Source organism: Mustela lutreola, chromosome 1 (assembly GCF_030435805.1).
Source record: "Mustela lutreola isolate mMusLut2 chromosome 1, mMusLut2.pri, whole genome shotgun sequence".
Classification (NCBI taxonomy): Eukaryota; Metazoa; Chordata; class Mammalia; order Carnivora; family Mustelidae; genus Mustela; species Mustela lutreola.
The window spans coordinates 143,804,673-143,824,505 of record NC_081290.1 but is presented as its reverse complement, the minus strand read 5'-3'; the positions used below and the strand labels follow the sequence as shown (position 1 = coordinate 143,824,505).

Below are 19,833 nucleotides of genomic sequence, written 5' to 3'. Positions count from 1 at the left end.
ATATTAAGGAGTCAATCCCATTTACAATTGCATCCAAAACCATAAGATACCTAGGAATAAACCTAACCAAAGAGACACAGAATCTATACTCAGAAAACTATAAAGTACTCATGAAAGAAATTGAGGAAGACACAAAGAAATGGAAAAATGTTCCATGCTCCTGGATTGGAAGAATAAATATTGTGAAAATGTCTATGCTACCTAAAGCAATCTACACATTTAATGCAATTCCTATCAAAGTACCATCCATCTTTTTCAAAGAAATGGAACAAATAATGCTAAAATTTATATGGAACCAGAAAAGACCTCGAATAGCCAAAGGGATATTGAAAAAGAAAGCCAACGTTGGTGGCATCACAATTCCGGACTTCAAGCTCTATTACAAAGCTGTCATCATCAAGACAGCATGGTACTGGCACAAAAACAGACACATAGATCAATGGAACAGAATAGAGAGCCCAGAAATAGACCCTCAAATCTATGGTCAACTAATCTTCAACAAAGCAGGAAAGAATGTCCAATGGAAAAAAGACAGCCTTTTCAATAAATGGTGCTGGGAAAATTGGACAGCCACATGCAGAAAAATGAAATTGGACCATTTCCTTACACCACACACAAAAATAGACTCAAAATGGATGAAGGATCTCAATGTACGAAAGGAATCCATCAAAATCCTTGAGGAGAACACGGGCAGCAACCTCTTCGACCTCTGCCGCAGCAACATCTTCCTAGGAACAACGCCAAAGGCAAGGGAAGCAAGGGCAAAAATGAACTACTGGGATTTCATCAAGATCAAAAGCTTTTGCACAGCAAAGGAAACAGTTAACAAAATCAAAAGACAACTGACAGAATGGGAGAAGATATTTGCAAACGACATATCAGATAAAGGACTAGTGTCCAGAATCTATAAAGAACTTAGCAAACTCAACACCCAAAGAACAAATAATCCAATCAAGAAATGGGCAGAGGACATGAACAGACATTTCTGCAAAGAAGACATCCAGATGGCGAACAGACACATGAAAAAGTGCTCCATATCACTCGGCATCAGGGAAATACAAATCAAAACCACAATGAGATATCACCTCACACCAGTCAGAATGGCTAAAATCAACAAGTCAGGAAATGACAGATGCTGGCGAGGATGCGGAGAAAGGGGAACCCTCCTACACTGTTGGTGGGAATGCAAGCTGGTGCAGCCACTCTGGAAAACAGCATGGAGGTTCCTCAAAATGTTGAAAATAGAACTGCCCTATGACCCAGCAATTGCACTATTGGGTATTTACCCTAAAGATACAAATGTAGTGATCCAAAGGGACACATGTACCCGAATGTTTATAGCAGCAATGTCCACAATAGCCAAACTATGGAAAGAACCTAGATGTCCATCAACAGATGAATGGATCAAGAAGATGTGGTATATATACACAATGGAATACTATGCAGCCATCAAAAGAAATGAAATCTTGCCATTTGCAACAACATGGATGGAACTAGAGCGTATCATGCTTAGCGAAATAAGTCAAGCAGAGAAAGACAACTATCATATGATCTCCCTGATATGAGGAAGTGGTGATGCAACATGGAGGCTTAAGTGAGTAGAAGAAGAATAAATGAAACAAGATGGGATTGGGAGGGAGACAAACCATAAGTGACTCTTTTTTTTTTTTTTTTTTTTTTTTTTTTTAAAGATTTTATTTATTTATTTGACAGAGAGAGATCACAAGTAGACAGAGAGGCAGGCAGAGAGAGAGAGAGAGGAGGAAGCAGGCTCCCTGCTGAGCAAAGAGCCCGATGTGGGGCTCGATCCCAGGACCCTGAGATCACGACCTGAGCCGAAGGCAGCGGCTTAACCCACTGAGCCACCCAGGCGCCCCCCATAAGTGACTCTTAATCTCACGAAACAAACTGAGGGTTGCCGGGGGGAGGGGGTTTGGGAGAAGGGGGTGGGATTATGGACATTGGGGAGGGTATGTGATTTGGTGAGTGCTGTAAAGTGTGTAAACCTGGTGATTCACAGACCTGTACCCCTGGGGATAAAAATATATGTTTATAAAAAATAAAAAATTAAAAACTCTCAAAAAAAAAAAAAAAAATATGGCCACTCTAGCATTCTTCTGCTAGCTTTTTTTCATTGTTTATCTTTGACTATCCTTTTACTTCCAATTAATTCATCTTTTACAGAGAACAGAGAGTTAGGTCTTGCTTTTTTATCCAGCCTGATGAACTCTTGTTTTTAAGTATACTGTTTATTCTTTATATTTACTATAAATGTTGCTACAGTTGGGCTAAAGTCTGCCATTTTCTATTTCTTGCTTATTCACTCAATATGTTCCACTTTCCTGTCTTCTTTTGGGTTAACTGAACAGCTTTGCGTATTCTATTTTAGTTTATGTACTTTTAGGTTTGCCCTTTTGTATTAGTGATTGCTCAGGAAATATGCATTCTTAACTTACCACACTCTATTTAGGATTCATACTGCTACACATAAAATTGTAACTTGCAAAAGAATAACTCTATTTCTTTTATTGTCACATATATTTGCATCTCCCTAACTTATAATAACATAATAATGTTATTATTTTGCCTTAAATGGTCAATTTTAAAGAATTTTTTAAAAGATTTTATTTATTTATTTGCCAGAGAAAGAGAGATCACAAGTAGGCAGAGAGGCAGGCAGAGAGAGAGAGGAGGAAGCAGGCTCCCTGCTGAGTAGAGAGCCCGATGTGGGGCTCGATCCCAGGACCATGAGATCATGACCTGAGCCGAAGGAGAGGCTTTAACCCACTGAGCCACCCAGGCGCCCCAATTTTAAAAGAATTTTTTAAATATATATTCTTTTGTACTGATCAGTACATATTTTCTATTTTCAATCTTCTTTATTTCTTCTTGTAGATTGAAATTCTCATCAGGCATAATTTCCTTTCAGCATGAAGAACTTTCTTTAATATTTATGAAGTGCAGATTAGTTGGCAATAAATTCTCATTTCTTTAACTGAAAATTGTTTTTTTTTTATCCTCAATGCTGTGAGATAGTTTCATTAGATACAGAATTGTCAGTTGATATTTTTTTTTTTATTTCAGCCCTTTAAAGTTATAATTTTACTACCTCTGTCCTCCATCATTTCTGATGCACAGACATCCATCATTCTGAGAATTGTAACCCTCTGAATAATGTGTACTTCCCCGTCTGGTTATTTCCAAAGTTTTTTCTTTGCCTTTGATTCTCAATTCTGACTAGGCTCTGCCTACATAGGGTTTTTCTTGTATTTATCTTGCTTAGATATGATGATCTTAGATATGTAAAGATGTTTTTCATTAAATTTAGAAAAATCTCAGCTGTTGTATCTTCAACTATTTTTTCTGCCTCTTTTCTATTTCTCTTATCCTTTTGAGACTCCAATTTATATATGGTAGTCCACTTGATATTAAATGATAGGTCAGTCAGGCCTTGTTCATTTTTATTCTAATTATGGTTTACTGTGCCTCAGACAAGTTTCTATAGATCTACAAGTTTACTGACCTTTTCTACTTTCTTTCCCAATATATATTCAACCCATCCAATGACATTTTCATATCAGATACTGTATTTCTCAGTTCCAGAATTTTTATTTATTTTTTTATAGTTTCCATTTCTAAACTGTCATTCTCAGTTATTATGAACTTCTTTTCCTCTAGGTCCTTAAACATTTATAATAGCTGCTTTAAAGCTCTTTCCTCACAATTCAAACATCTGAGATATCTTTTTCTTTGATGTGAGCCAGATTTTCCTGTTTCTTCATGTCTAATATTTTATTTATTATATATAAACATTGTAAATTTTAGAGATTCTGGATTCTGTTTTTGTTCTCAGAGGAATGTCGATTTTTTTTTTTTTAATTCTAGGTGGTGGCTGAGTTACTTGTTTATCATTTTTAACTTGTAAAGGCTTGTTTTCATGCTTTTGTTAGAAAAAATCAATTTGTTTTATCCTTATACTAAGGTGAATCTCTTCCTCCTATGAATAATCACCACTTCTTAGGTGTTGGCCTTCTAAGACTTTCATGGAAAGACTGAGGTGTTCATTAAGTCCCCATCACTTGGTAGGACTTAAACTCCAATTTCTGCCTCCTTTCATGATGAATAGCAATCTGCCTAGGCTTTAATTGCCATAGATAACAAAAATTTTATTGTGTTCACTCTGTCCTTAGCACTTAAAATAGCAGGTGCTTGATATTCATTATTGACTGAATAAACTATCAGTATTAAAATAATATTTGGTGGATTAATGAATGGATGTATTACCAGTGAATAAGAAAACACAAGTATGAAACCTGTCCTTCTAAGAAACTTCGGGGTTACCTTTGTACAATCCCTTCTCTCCATCTCACTGTATAAACTATCTCACAAAATCAATAGTTTTTCATAAAAGTTTGTTAACAAATTTGCTACATGTAGTAGCGTGGCAATCTAAAGAATCCCTCACAGATTCATTGAAAGGCATGCTTTTAGTGTAGTGAATTTTAGTATCCTGTTTCTAACACAAAAAACAGCTGAAGCATTACATTATAGTATTGTTACACTACTTTTCCCAGCTACTACATAGTAAGTTCCAGCCTGGTCTACTGAATGATCATTAATATACTCAAAACATTTTTTTTCTCCTTGCCTTAGAGTAAATGGAAATACTGAAAATGATATAGTAAAACCTTGAGCTTTCAACAATGTGAATTTCTTTAAACCCCATACTTAAGTCAAGATAAAACCCAAAATAAGCACATTAATTTATACTTTTCTGCTATCATATAAAAGATACACCTGGAAAAAAAAAAAAAAAGATATACCCAGGTCCTGGCTTTTGTCCTGGCTTTGGTTTGATAGGCTGTTGTTCCTTCTTCTTTAAGATTTTCTAGAACAAAAGAAAGAAGAATAAACTTAGGTAGGAAAAAACTTCACTGTGTATAAAATTTTAATTTAATTAAGGTTCTGTTATCAAAGGGAGAAAGAACTATTCCATTTTAATATATATTACAAACCTAAACACTGATATAAATTGGTTAATTGTACTATGAACAGAAACATCCAAAATGGAGTCAGGAATGTCAAGGGCCCTAAGATGTCAGGAGCCAGGAGACCACTGGAGAAATGTATGACCTGAAAAGAACATGAATTTTAGGTTGTTCCAACCATAAATGGCTACATTCTGTTGCAGTTCTTAGAATGAGGCTCACATCACAGAAATGCAACTTAGCATTTCTGGCATAGTAACCTATTCCGGTATAGGTTAGTATACCAGCTATACTATAGGTTACTATACCATGTATAGTAACCTAAACCTGGTATAGTTACCTATCCTAAACAGACCAACATTAATTTTTACCCACACCAGTCAGAGTTCTTGCAAAACAACTTATATAAGCCTGCAGTTTTTGCCTTTATATGCTCTGTCATTTTCCTCCCACCTTAGTACACATTTTAGTTTCCTCCTGAGTCTGTGTCTCCTGGGTTGGAATTCCTGAAGACTCCAAATAAACTTTTGGTTTGCTTTGCAGCCTAAGTACTTGCCTTCTTGACAATACTGAGAGGAGTATGATCATTGAACCCCCTCCAGCACCTTTTGGCACTTCCAGTAAGCAAATAAACATAAATCTATGACAGAAGAGAATTTTTATTTGCTTATGTGTCCTCTGTCTTATAAAAAAGATTCAAGGTGCCCTATGAAAAATACAGTACATATGAAAAAGAAAAACAAGAAAATCAGGTTAAAGGTAAAATATGGATAGAAAAATATTGTCAAGTATTTTCTTATATTACTTGATGTGGCACACAGATTTGGCTCTCAAATCCCTAGTAACAAAATGTTATGGACAGAATTGTGTTCCCCAACAATTCATATATTGAAGTCCTAATCCCCAATATAACTACATTTGGAAGTAAGGTCTTGAGGTTAAATGAGGTCATAAGGGTGAAGTCCTAATCCAATAGAACTTGTGGTCTTATAAGAAGAGGAAGAGATGCCAGGACACATGTGCACAGGGAAAAGGCCAGGCCATGTGAGGACAACCAAGAAGCAGCCATGTATAAAACAAGTACAGAGGACCCAAGATAAACCAAATTTGCCAGCATCTTGATCTTAGATTTCCAGGCTCCAGAATTGTGAAAAACCTAATTTCTGTTCTACAAGCTACCCAATCTGTGGTATTTGATTATGGCAGGACTGGCAAACTCATACACAAAGTAACAAAGAAAACACAGTAGTTCTAACATTCATAATGTCTATAAGACAAGCAAACTTGTGAAAATTTCTTCCAGGAATTCCTCAGAAGAAGCCCAGTATAATGTGATGGTTACCTTCAACAGCATCTATTCAACAATTACATCAGAGTGTTTAATGTGGATTTTTTTTTAAAAACAATCTTTCAATATCAGTCAACAGTAAAAAGAACAACTCAGGAAGATGATTCAGAGTAACTGTTGATTCCCTCTCTGGTCATTCAACATGATCCAAAGGTTAAACTCATACCTAGAGGCATTGATGAATTGCATATCTACTTTGTAACCCTCAATGACAATTATTTTGCACAAAATGGGTTTTGAAAATAATGGTCTCAGATAAGAGGAATTTGAGGTAATCTTGATAAATGAGTAAAAGGTTAATGGATTTTGGATTGTTGGTTTTGTCTTCTTTCTCCCACTTTATAAGAAGTCAAGAAAAGTAAACATCTTGGTTATTGTTATATGGTATGCTCATGATACCACAAGGAAAATGCTTATTTTAGTTTAGCTTTTTAAATTTCAAATATGTGTTTAACCACTATTTGACAAGGGAAGCAAAAGAAGTCTCTTATATTAAATCTCAAAATACATAAAGAATAAATTTAAGATGAAATGTGGAAGACAGTATGTCTGTACTGCAAAACAGTATTAGGACATAAGAATAATGGTTTTTAAATATTTTAAACAAATTATAACTCTCTCTTCTAAAGTTAAATTCATTCTGTCTCATACTCTCTCTCAAATACAATCTAACTTGTATATGTTAATTTGTATTTTATGCCATTCATTTTTTAAGATTGAAGATTAACTCTCCTTCTATAATTATGTTAGAATGCCACAATAATCTTGAGAATTAGTTTGTAACATCTCTCAAGTACTTGTTACTTTTAGAATTCCCTGGTGATGTTTTCATTTTCAAAATAAACAATCATCCTCAGGAATAATATTGTACTTTAAAAAATTTATGTGCAACATGTAGGTGATAATAAAACATGAAACAGGACCTATATATTTTAATATTTATATATATAATATATATATATATGTATATATACATATATATATCTTAAGATGTTCCAAGGCATGCATTCATGGCTACAAAAATACTAATGACTACAAAATTAACTTTAACAAATATATTCCATACTTTAGCACAAAACAGTGTGCTTGGCCTGGAACACACTGTCTGTATGTGATACTACTATTTATGCTTGCCAACTTAATATTTTTTTAACTGTTTCTTTCTTGGCCAAACTAACTGAAAGGGCATGTTCTCCATGATGAAGGGTGTCAAATGTGAAGGCTGCTGGGTAAAATATTCTCAGACAAACATTCCTGAGGATTCTCATTACTAAAATAGTCTCTGATTTTTTTTCCAGTTACTCTCTTGCAACTTGATTGAATTCACAACCTTCATTGTGTCCTCTCATCATATCTAACAGATTTAGAAACTGGTTTTTTGTTTTGGATTTCTCTGGAGGTGAGAGGGGAGAGTGGTCTCCTTTTTGTGAAATTAACAGCAGTCCTTTTATTTAAGAAGTTCAGTGGGATTTTTTTTATAAGTCTTAGTTTTCTACATATTTATATATTGAATTTAAAGTCCATTTTGCCTTAATGTTTCAACTCAATTCTCTCTCAAAATCTTTTCTCTTTTCACAGGTACTACCTGCTTCTTTAAACTACTTCAAGCTCTTAGTCACTTGATGACAATGCATCTGGAGTGACACATTCTAAATACTTGATGTAAAATGTAAATTATTTATTAAGCCCTCGGGTCAAAATTTCAAAATTTTGTAACAACCTGTGTGTTATCTATTCCAAACCACTTTTCAGACTCCTTTGCCCCACATATTTTCTCAAATCCCATAATTTAACTGGTTCCAAGCTTACTTCTGATAATTTACACAATATTATTACACTTCCAGCTTCTTTTTAGAAATAGCTGTCTAATCCTTCAATTATCACCTTCTTTCCGCATTTTACCTTGATTTTTTTCCTTTTAACAATGCTATTAATTTCTCTCACAGTATAATAATTAAATTCTTGATTAACCACAGATGAAATATGGAAGAAAGCCTTTCACTTTGGATATTAACTCTAAGAAATATTTCTACATTACTTGTATTAGTGTGGAATTCTAGAAAATGTTTGCTATAAAAAGGTAATCTATAATTGGCATATTACACGCCCAATACCTACCCCAAATATGGTTAAAGGCTATTTACTGAGTAGCAAAGAATTTTCAGTTTTACTATTTTTTTTTTTAAGATTTTATTTATTTATTCGACAGAGAGAGATCACAAGTAGGCAGAGAGAAAGGAGGAAGCAGGCTCCCTGCTGAGCAGAGAGCCCGATGTGAGACTCCATCCCAGGACCCTGAGATCATGATCTGAGCCGAAGGCAGCGACTTAACCCACTGAGCCACCCAGGCGCCCAAATTTTCATAGTTTTAAACAGCTTTGTGACCCTACTAGAAGTATATATAAAGACATCATTAAAGGTAAAATGAAAGGTTTGTTTAAAAGCAGGTAACTGTGAAGAGAAAATCATTGATAGCATAAACTTATAAAATTACAATTACACATTAAAACATGTGAAATAAACTGAAAATCTTTTTCTGCCAGGCTTGACTATTAACACTTGTATTTCCCCAGCAGAAGTCAGTCAAGTCACTAGCACCTTCTGTGAAATAGTAGTGAGCCTTCTTCCTTACAGCGCTCCTGCTTCTTATATAAAAAGTAGTTTAAAGAGAAAAATGTCAATACCCTTGCACCCATTCAGAGCCAGAAGGTACCAAATGCATCATTCTTGGATTTTTCACAAGTCAATATCTTTACATTATTAAATTTTAGAGCTTTCCCAAACACATACAAACCACAGGAGGGTTTTCAAGCCATAGAACCACCCGTAGAAAGTTATGATAGCCCAGGAAACACACACAGATTCCCAAAAATCTTCTCACGGAGCCAGGAGCCTCCATTTTGGAAGATGTTTTTAAATGTGGTATTTTCTTCACATTTCATAAGAGAAAATGGAGAAAATGGCCACTCTGTGGTGGGCATGGCCTTAAAAAGCTATTCAACTTCCAGATTAGGGAATACTGAAGAAGGTTACCCAGCAAAACACAGGTCATTTATTTACCAGTCACTAGACAAAGTTTCTTAAACCTCTAAGAGAAATTAAAACCATAAGAATTGTTCTTTTAGGGGCACCTGGGTAGCTCAGTGGGTTAAGCCTCTGCCTTCAGCTCAGGTCATGATCCCCAAGTCCTAGAATTGAGCCCCGCATCAAGATCTCTGCTCAGCGGGGATCCTGCTTCCCCCCCTCTCTCTGCCTGCCTCTTTGCCTACTTGTGATCTCTCTCTCTCAAATAAATAATCAAAAATCTTTAAAAAAAAGAATTATTCTTTTTTTTTGTAGGAATTTAAGTATAACTGAGTAGATAACAAAAAGACTGATGAGAAGGACGGAACTAGATGGAGTAGTTTACATCCCATTATAAGTCCCTTTGAGGGTTGAAATCTATTAAAGATAAAATAGGACCTCTGTTTCTAAGAATATGTTTATAATAACAAATCACAGCATAATACTACAATAAATTCTAAAAACAAAAAATGAGATATTTTATTTTTTTTTTATTTTTTTTTTTTTTTAAAGATTTTATTTATTTGACAGAGAGAGATCACAAGTAGGCAGAGAGGCAGGCAGAGAGAGAGGAGGAAGCAGGCACCCTGCTGAGCAGAGAGCCCGATGTGGGACTCGATCTCAGGACCCTGAGATCATGACCTGAGCCGAAGGCAGCGGCTTAACCCACTGAGCCACCCAGGCGCCCCAAAAAATGAGATATTTTAAATGCATAGTTGAACTCATGGGAAATTAACAGAATTCCTTTCTGGTCAAAAATAACAAGAATGTTGAATTTACTGTTATATTACATCTGGAGCCTATATTTACCTTGAGGATAGCATAGCAATTTCTGACAATCTAGAGCCTGGTTTTAATGTGTTACATTATAACTGCAGGACTGCAGTTGGAAGTCATATACTAGAGCCAGAGAATGAAAGAATGTCAGAGTTGAAGATACTCTTCAAAAAACCTTACAGTATAAACCAGGATAAAAATATTTCCTTATAGAGAGAGAAAAAAAAATAGAAAGATAAAGAGATACTATGAAACCACCCACTGTCACGACCTTGGCCCTGGGTGACCTTGGGCTCCAAAACACCCCCATCCCTCAAAAAAATGAAAGGCAGAAGTTTAGAATGAAGTGGTCTCAGGTTGGTAGTGCTCCAAAGCACCAGGCAAAAGCAAACATTAATCATTTTTAAAAGAAAACAATTTAAACACAGGTTTCAAAGGATTCTTACAATAAAATATCAAGAAAATGAGAGACAAATGAAAAAACATCTGAGTTTTCAAAAACAACTGCAGCAGCCAGAAAATAGGAATGATAACATAAAAATGCTGAGAATGTACGGTTGAGGAAGAAAAAATAAATATACTATAAGTTGAAGTTTTCTGTACACTGGCCCATACTAAATGTATGTCTAAAGGATGTAGTTCAAGAAGGAACATCATCCTAAAGGTCTGAAATATTAGATACAATGACAATAAAAAAAGAAAAGGGTGAGCATGTAGATAAACCTAAACAATTAGTACAAAACAAAATAATTCTGTGTAATTTATGAGGTTAAAAACAGAGAGAGAGGAAAAGTACTGGGGGAGATGGAAGTATAGGAAGACCCTAAATTCGTCCCATCCCACATTTAGTAAGGTATCATCCACATCCAAGTCAATAAACTGAAGAGTGATCGACGAGGGGCAGAACAAACTCCAAAACTAAATATAAAGAAGAAATTTCATCTAAAAGTTAATCGGAAAGGCAGGGGGAGGCTGCCCATGGGAGGAAGGGAACTGAATGCATGAAGAGGGCAGGAACCTTGGGATGACTAATCCCCATAATGTTTGATTTTGAAAGCCAGATGGGTTGAATTCCATGAGTTTGTAAAACTAGTGGGACGTGTAGCCTGGAGCTTTAAAGGTCTCCTGAATCATCAGTGGCCAAGTGGGAAGGGAGAGTGATAGCTGGGTTGCTACCCTTAAAAAGACAGCTGCCTACATAGAGAAGCAACTTAAAAACAGCAGTTTATACAACACCAGGGGCAAATGGGAGACAGATCTGTTCATACTGCTTTTGGAGTGTGTTGAGGGACTTCTCTAAAAATGAGGGAGCTGGCAGATGCCATTTTCCTCCGCTACCCTCTAGCATAAACACAAAGCCACCTACAGGAGGCAGGGCCACATACATACACACTTGCTACTTAACCTGCTATCAGTGTGCCTCGCCCATGAGTTCTCATGAAGACTCACACATTCCAAGCCTGCTAGCACCAGCCCCTCCGGGCTTAGCACAAGTTTTTTAAAGCTGTGCATCCCACCCAGCTGCCCCAGGGCACAGCTGCCTCAGTGAGCCCTGCTGAGACACCCTGCAGAGCCCAGCCAGTCAAACCCCCAGCTACTGTAGTGTGCCAGGCCCAGCTATACCCAGTCAAGGTCATGTGCCATGCATCCCTGGCCACAGCACATAGCAGCCACACTATTTCGGGGAATCTGGCATATTTTGCTAACACCACTGTACTGTTCCCAAGTTCACTGGTGGGCACACTGCCTCAGAGCTGGCCTCCCTGAGTCCTATTAACACCACAGAGAGCAAATAGAGCCCACAACAGGCAGTCAGTGCAAACAACTATGCTGAAAGCAAATGTGAATCAGATACAATAGCAGCCATCAGCAACAGACATAGGATATTTTCCTGGAGCGTCAAGTTCTGGAGAATAGGAGACACTGCCTTGCAGGGCACTATAGGACTTCTTTTCCATAAAGTCACTACTTCCAAGAACAGAAGACATAGCTGACTTTCTCAATACACAGAAATAGAGGCAGACAAAATGAGACAGAAAAATTTATCCCAAATGAAAGAATAGGACAAACCACAGCTAGAGATCTAAGCAAAACAGATATAAGTAACATGCCTGACAGAATTTAAAGCAATGATCATAAGAATACTCACTGGACTAAAGAAAAGAGTGGAAGACATGAGTGAGACCCTTAACACAAAGTTAAGGAATAATGTAGCAGAGATACAGAGCTGAATAAATGAAATGAGAAATGTACCTGAAAGGATAAATAGCAGGATCAAAGAAGCAGAGGAAGGAATTAGTGACACAGGAGATAGAATAATGGAAAGTAATCAAGCTGAACCAAAAACAGAAGAAAGAATTACACAAAATGAAAATAGCCTCAGGGGACTCAATGACTCCATCAAATATAGTAAGATTCATATTACCGGAGTCCCAAAAGAAGAGAGACAAAAGGGGATAGAAAATTTATTTCAAGAAATAATAACTGAAAACTTTCCTAATCTGGGAAGGAAAAGGATATCCAGTTCCAAGAGGCTCAGAGAACTCCCATCAAAATCAACAAAAGCAGGTCTACATCAAGAAATATTGTAATTAACTTAGCAAAACATAGTGACAAAGAAAAAATTTTTAAACGGCAAGACAAAAGAAGTCAGTAAATCACGAGAGAAAACCCATAAGGCTAATAGGAAATTTCTCAACAGAAACTTGGCAAGCCAGAAAGGAGTGGCATGATATATTCAACAAGCTGAATGGGGAAAAAGTCTGCAGCCAAGAAATACTCTATCTGGCAAGGCTATCTTCAGAATAGAAAAACAGATAAAGAGCTTCCCAGACAAACAAACACTAAAGGAGTTCCTGACCACTAAACCAGCCCTGCAAGAAATACTAAAGGAGCATCTTTTAGTAGAAAGCACAGACCAAAGGTGACACTATAAAAGTAGGAAACACAAAAGCAGTAAAAATGAACATTTCTATTTAAAAAAATGAGTCAAGGAGCTCACCAAAAAAAAAGGATATAAAATATAATAACATATACCTAAAATGTGAGGAGGAGAAGAGAAAAGAATGGGTTCAAACTTAAGCAACCATCAACTTAATAGAGACTTAATACGCAGAAGATATTAAATGCAAACCCAATGGTAAGCATATATCAAAAACCACTAATAAACATGCAAAGAATAAGAAAGAAATCCAAATATATCACTAAAAAAAATCAGCAAAACATGAAAGACAATAAGACAAGAAAGGATCAGAAAACATCTTCAGAAACAACCACAACACAAGTAATAAAATGGCAATAAATACAGACCAATCAATAATTACTCTGAACGTAAATGAACTAAATGCTCCAACCTAAAGACATGGGGTAGAAGAATGGATAAAAAACATGTTCCATCAATATATTACCCACAAGAGACTCATTTTAGACCTAGAGACACCTGCAGATTGAAAGTGAGGGGTTGTAAAAATATCTATCATGCAAATGGATGTCAAAAGAAAACTGGAACAGCAATTGTTACATCAGATAACACAGACTTTAAAACAAAGACTGTAACAAGAGACAAAGAACGACACTACATAATAATAAAGAACCCAAAAGATGTAACAATTATAACTATTTATGCACCCAACACAGGAGCACCCCAAAATATAACACATTTAGTGGCAAAAATAAGGGAAGTAATCAGTAATAATACAATCATACTCGGGATTTAAACACCTTGCTTACATCAGTGAACAGATCATCTAAGAAAATCAACAAGGAAACAAGAACTTTGAATGACATACCAGAGTATGTTAATTTTACAGATATATACATCATCCCATTCCAGGCACCTGGGTGGCTCAGTCAGTTAGGTGTTGCCTTTGGCTCAGGTCATGATCTTGGTCCCAGGACTGAGCCACATTTCAAGCTCCCTGCTCGGTGGGGAATCTGCTTCTCCCTCTTCCTCTACCTGTCACTCCCCCTGCTTGTACTCTATCAAATAAATAAATTATATCTTTAAAAAAATTCCATCCTAAAACAGCAGAATACACATTCTTTTCAAGTACACATGGAATGTTCTCCCATAAAACCAGCCTCATCAAATTCAAGAAGATCAAAGTTATACCATGCATGTTTTCTGACCACAATGCTATGAAAGTAAAGATAAGCACAAGAAAAAAAATCTGGAAATATCAAAAATACATGGAAGTTTAAATAATGTGCTGTTAAACAATCAGAGGGTGAATCAAGAAATCAAAGAAGAAATTAAAAAGTACATGTAAACAAATGAAAATGAAAAACACAATAGTCCAAACCCTCGGGAATGCAGCAAAAGCTCTTCTGAGAGGGAACTATAATAATACAGGCCTAGCTCAAGAAGCTAGAAAAATCTCAAATAAGAACTTGATCTTATACTAAGGAAGTAGAAAAAGAACAACAAACAAAACCTAAAACCACCAAAAGGAAGGAAATAATATAGATTAGAGCCACCTGAGTGGCTCAATCATTTAAGCATCTGACTCTTGATTCTGGCTCAGTTCATTATCTCAGGATCATGAGATTGAGTCCTGCACCAGGCTCCACACTGAGCATGGAGCCTACTTAAGATACTCTCTCTCCCTCTCCCCCTGCCACCCCTCCCCAAAACAAACAAAATGTACAATCAAAACAGTAGGGGTGCCTGAGTGGTTCAGTCAGTTAAGCATCTTCCTTCAACTCAGATCATCATTTCAGGGTCCTAGAGTCAAGCTCCAGATGGGGCTGCATGCTCAGCAGGGAGTCTACTTCTCCCTACTCTCCTATGTGTTCTCTCTCTCTCTCAAATAAATAAATAAAATTTGAAAAACAAAACAAACAAACAAAAAGCCAGTATGATACTGACACAAAAATCAACACATAAATCAATGTAACAGAACAGGAAACACAGGAATAAGTTCATAACCATATGCTCAATTAATGTTCAACAAAGCAGGAAAGATTATCCAATGGGAAAAGGATAGTCTCTTCAACAAATGGTATTGGGAAAACTGGACAGCAACATGCAAAAGAAAGAAACAGGACCACTCCTTTAAACCACACACAAAAATAAATTCAAAATGGTTGAAAGCCCCAAATGTGAAAAAGGAAACCATCAAAATCATAGAAGAGAACATAGGCAGTGAACTCTCTGACATCAGCCATAACAACTTTTTCTAGATATGTCTCCTGATTTAAAAGAAACAAAAGCAAAAATAAACTACTGGGATTACACCAAAATAAAAAGCTTCTGCACTGCGAAGGAAACAATCAACAACACTAAAAGGCAACTCACAGAATGAGAATGATATTTACAAATGAAGGGTCAGTAACCAAAAAATACATAGAACTTAAAAATCTCAACACCCAAAAAACATAACCCAATTAAAAAACGAGCAGAAGAAATGAACATTTCTCCAAAGCAGACATACAGATGGCCAACAGACACATGAAAAGATGTTCATCACCATTTATGATCAGGGACATGCAGATAAAAACTACAAGGCAATATCACCTCACAGCTGTCACAATGGCTAAAATGAACAACACACAAAAAAACAGGCATCGGCGAAGATGTGGAGAAAAAGGAACACTCATGCACTATAGGTGGGAATGCAAACTGGTGCAGTCGCTGTGGAAAACAGTATGAAGTCACCTCAAAAAGTTAAAAATAGAATTATCTTATGATGCAGTAATTGTACTACTGGGAATTTACCCAAAGAATACAAAAACACCAATTCAGAGGGACACATGCACCTCTATGTTTATAGCAGCAGTATTTACAACAGCCAATTGATGAATGGATAAAGAAGAGATGCTATATCTATAATGGAAAATTATTTGGCCATAAAAAAAAATGAAAACTTCAATGACATGGATGAAGCTAGAGAGTATTATGCTAAGTGAAATAAGTCAGTCAGAAAAAGACAAAATGGATTCAGGAAGGGAGAGAAACCATAAAAGACTCTTAATCTCAGGAAACAAACTGAGGGTTGCTGCGGGGGTAGGTAGGGATAAGGTGGCTGAGTGATGGACACTGAGGAGTGTATGTGCTATGGTGCGTGCTGTGAACTGTGTAAGACTGATGAAGCACAGACCTGTACCCCTGGGGCAAATAATACATTATATGTTAATAAATTTTAAAAAGGCAAATACCTGCTTTGTCGAAGATTAGTTGACCATAGATTTGAGGGTCTATTTCTGGGCTCTCTATTCTGTTCCATTGATCTATGTGTCTGTTTTTGTGCCAGTACCATGCTGTCTTGATGATGACAGCTTTGTAATAGAGCTTGAAGTCCGGAATTGTGATGCCACCAACGTTGGCTTTCTTTTTCAGGACTAGCGCAGACAGGAGAGAGGTGAGGCATGTCAACAAAATCTCATCAGGGAGGAAAAATCCCCATGATAGACTGGGATGGGGCGCTGGAGCAGAGAAACGCTTCCAGCCTACCTGGTGCACACATCGTTGTCGGAGCTGGACCAGCTCCTGGTGAACTCCAGCAGCAGGAGGCACAACGACAGAATCGAGCTCTGCAGGTCCCAGCCGGGGGCTGCAAATCAATGAGAAGGAACAGAAGCAGCCACTCCTTCCGTGCAGAAACGTGCAAAGACAATGGGGTGCAAATCTACCTGTCCTCACCATCATCCCCACACGTGTGAATGGCAGACTTACATTTAAACAAGGTTTCAGAGAGAATGTGCACAGCTGTGGGGACGATACAAAATATGACGTAACAAGACAACCAGTGTCATTTGAAAACACGGACCAAATAACCAGGACAACCAAAAATGCCCATTCTGGTGCAGACAGAAAGGTTGTGTTAAGAACCTAGACTTGGCATGACTCTTAATCTCACAAAACAAACTAAGGTTACTGGGGGGAGGGGGTTTGGGAGAAGGGGGTGGGATTATGGACATTGGGGAGGGTATGTGCTTTGGTGAGTGCTGTGAAGTGTGTAAACCTGGTGATTCACAGACCTGTACCCCTGGGGATAAAAATATATGTTTATAAAAAATAAAAAATTAATTAAAAAAAAAAAAGAACCTAGACTTGGCAACAGGCAGACTGAGTTCAAGAAGAAGCACGTAGAGACTATAAATAAAGAAATTAATGTTCCACGGGAAAAAAATAAAAAATAAAAAAAAAAAATAAAAAGGCAAATACCATATAATTTCACTCATATGTGGAATTTTTTTTTTAATTTTAAAAATGAGCAAAGGGAAAAAAAAGAGAGAGGGACTAACAAAGAAAAAGATTCTTGGGGTGTCTGGGTGGCTCAGTTGGTTAAGCGACCTGGGTCAACTCAGGTCATGATCCTGGAGTCCCAGAACTGAGTCCACATCAGGCTCCCTGCTCTGCAGGGAGTCTGCTTCTCCCTCTGACCCTCCTCCTTCTCGTGCTCTCTCTTTCATTCTCTCTCTTTCTCAAATAAAATAAAATCTAAAGAAAGAAACAAACAAACAAACAGATTCTTAACTATAGAAACACACTAATGGTTACCAGAAGGGAGGTAGGGGATGGAGGGAATAGGTGATGGGGATTAAGGAGTGCACTTGTCCGTGATGAGTTCCAGGTGATGTATGGAATTGTTGAATCACTATATGGTACACCTGACACTAATATGACACTGTATGTTAGCTGCACTGGAATTAAAATAAAAACTTTAAAAAAGCAACAACTACACTTCGGTAGTTAAGGCGATCTAAGATTTCTGCATGAGATGGGAAGAGGGTAAAGATACTTGAAGTTAAATTTGTATATTAAAATCTACAGGTTGACCACTTGTGAATGTAAAACAAGAATAAAACTGTCCAACTAGTATAAGGAAAACTAGTACAATGCAAAACTAGTTCTAGGAAAAATGGAACAAGAAGGAAAACATGTCAATCCATTTCCAAAAAAGACAACAAAGGGGTGGGAAAAAAGAAAAAAATGGAAAGAATAAAGAGCACAAAATAAAAGGGGTAGAATTGCATCTAAATACATTTTTAAAATTACAATAGTATGACATTTACAAAGAAGAAATAACGGTGGCCTACAAATATGTGAAAAATTCTCAGGCTTATCTGTCATTAGGAAAAAGCAAATTAAAATCACAAAGGAATATTTCATGCCCGCCAAATTGGCAAAGGTTAAAATTTTGGCATATTAAGTGTTGCATGTATATGAAGCAATGAGGACTCTCATAAGCCGCTGTTGAGAGAAAAACAGTGTTTGCTAGTGCCTGGTAGAACTAAACATGTGCCCACTGGCCAGCACAGCCATTCAATGGGAGGCAATCAGTATGCATGTAGTCAATAATCAGCTATAGAGCTCCCACTAACAAAGACACATAGTTCTATCAAGTTCTGTGTTTGCTTTAGTATTATTCTTAAAGATACATAGACATAGATAAGTATAATGTGCTGTTGTATATAATTGACATATCAAACAATAGATAATTTTTAAATAATATGGTATAAAAATTCCTTGAGCTTATGATGAACATCTTTCCCTTGACAAAGAAAGGAATGAAAAGACCTTGGGAACCCATAGTTTTTTCATACCACTTCTTAGGACATGATATGGTTCCAAATATCTCCTGTGGTTGGCGTGTATTCTTAGAAACTCTAAAATTTAAGAATGCTGAAGAACAGAATAGCTCCTGCTAGGTATGAGGTGTTTGATTCTGAAGCCTAAACTATATGAATCTATAAACACATGTGACTAGGTGTTTTTTTTTTTTTTTTTGTAAGCTAGAATTAAAAGGAAAAATTGAGGAAATGAGTTTCCATTTTACCATTGGGGGATTCTTTTTTTTTTTTTTTTTTTTGAAGGATTTTATTTATTTATTCGACAGAGAGATCACAAGCAGGCAGAGAGAGAGAGAGGGGAAAGCAGGCTCCCTGCCGAGCAGAGAGCCTGATGGTGGGGCTTGATTCCAGGACCCCAGGATCATGACGTGAGCCAAAGGCAGAGGCTTTAACCCACTGAGCCACCCAGGCACCCACCATCAGGGGATTCTAATATGCTTGTGTTCATCCTGATGTTGAAGTTGATGCTGAAATAGAAGGTGCTTATTTGATTTTGAATATGTTTCCCCCTTAGGATTTAAACTAACCTTCCACGTTAATTTATTACTAAGCAACTCAGTTACAAACTGAACACTGTTTTAAATTTTTGAATTCAATACTTTTCATTTGTATATTTGTTTGAGATTTATTGGAATGTGAAACCACTCTAAACATGAGTTTGGTCATCATCAGGAGATTTAGTAATCTATGGTAGATCTAGAACTGTTCACAGAACAAATAAGTTCTTATAACCAGTAATTAGAACCTATTATGTGCCTTATATAAATTTTCGTCAATCTTCACCAAGACTCAGCAAAATAGATAATTTAATTCCCTTTTGCTAAGTTGAGAATTTAATATCTTCACCTTGATTACACAAGTAGGAAATGCCTTGGATTCAGATTCAATATACGACTCTCTTTAAAAGATGAAACTGGTGACACGAGCAGATTTTTAATCATCACAGTTCAGAATATAGTGAACAAAGACAGCACTGGAGTTTGTTAGGTTTTTAATTGATTGACACTCAGCAATTTTGTTTTCTACTTTTATTTCTTTTTGTAAAGATCCCATGATTTTGTAGGGAGTCAATAGGACTTATTC

General features: G+C 36.6%; 1 protein-coding gene across 1 annotated transcript in view; it reads right to left on the bottom strand.

Annotated features, from left to right (window-relative positions):
• Nucleotides 1–19,833, bottom strand: part of IQCM (IQ motif containing M) — a 430,351-nt gene that overhangs the window by 236,843 nt on the left and 173,675 nt on the right. The window contains exons 9-10 of the mRNA XM_059165439.1: nucleotides 16,628–16,727; nucleotides 4,824–4,888 (exon numbers count right to left, since the gene is read on the bottom strand). Of these exons, the coding sequence (XP_059021422.1) occupies nucleotides 4,824–4,888; nucleotides 16,628–16,727 (165 nt within the window). The remainder of the gene's footprint in view (nucleotides 1–4,823; nucleotides 4,889–16,627; nucleotides 16,728–19,833) is intronic.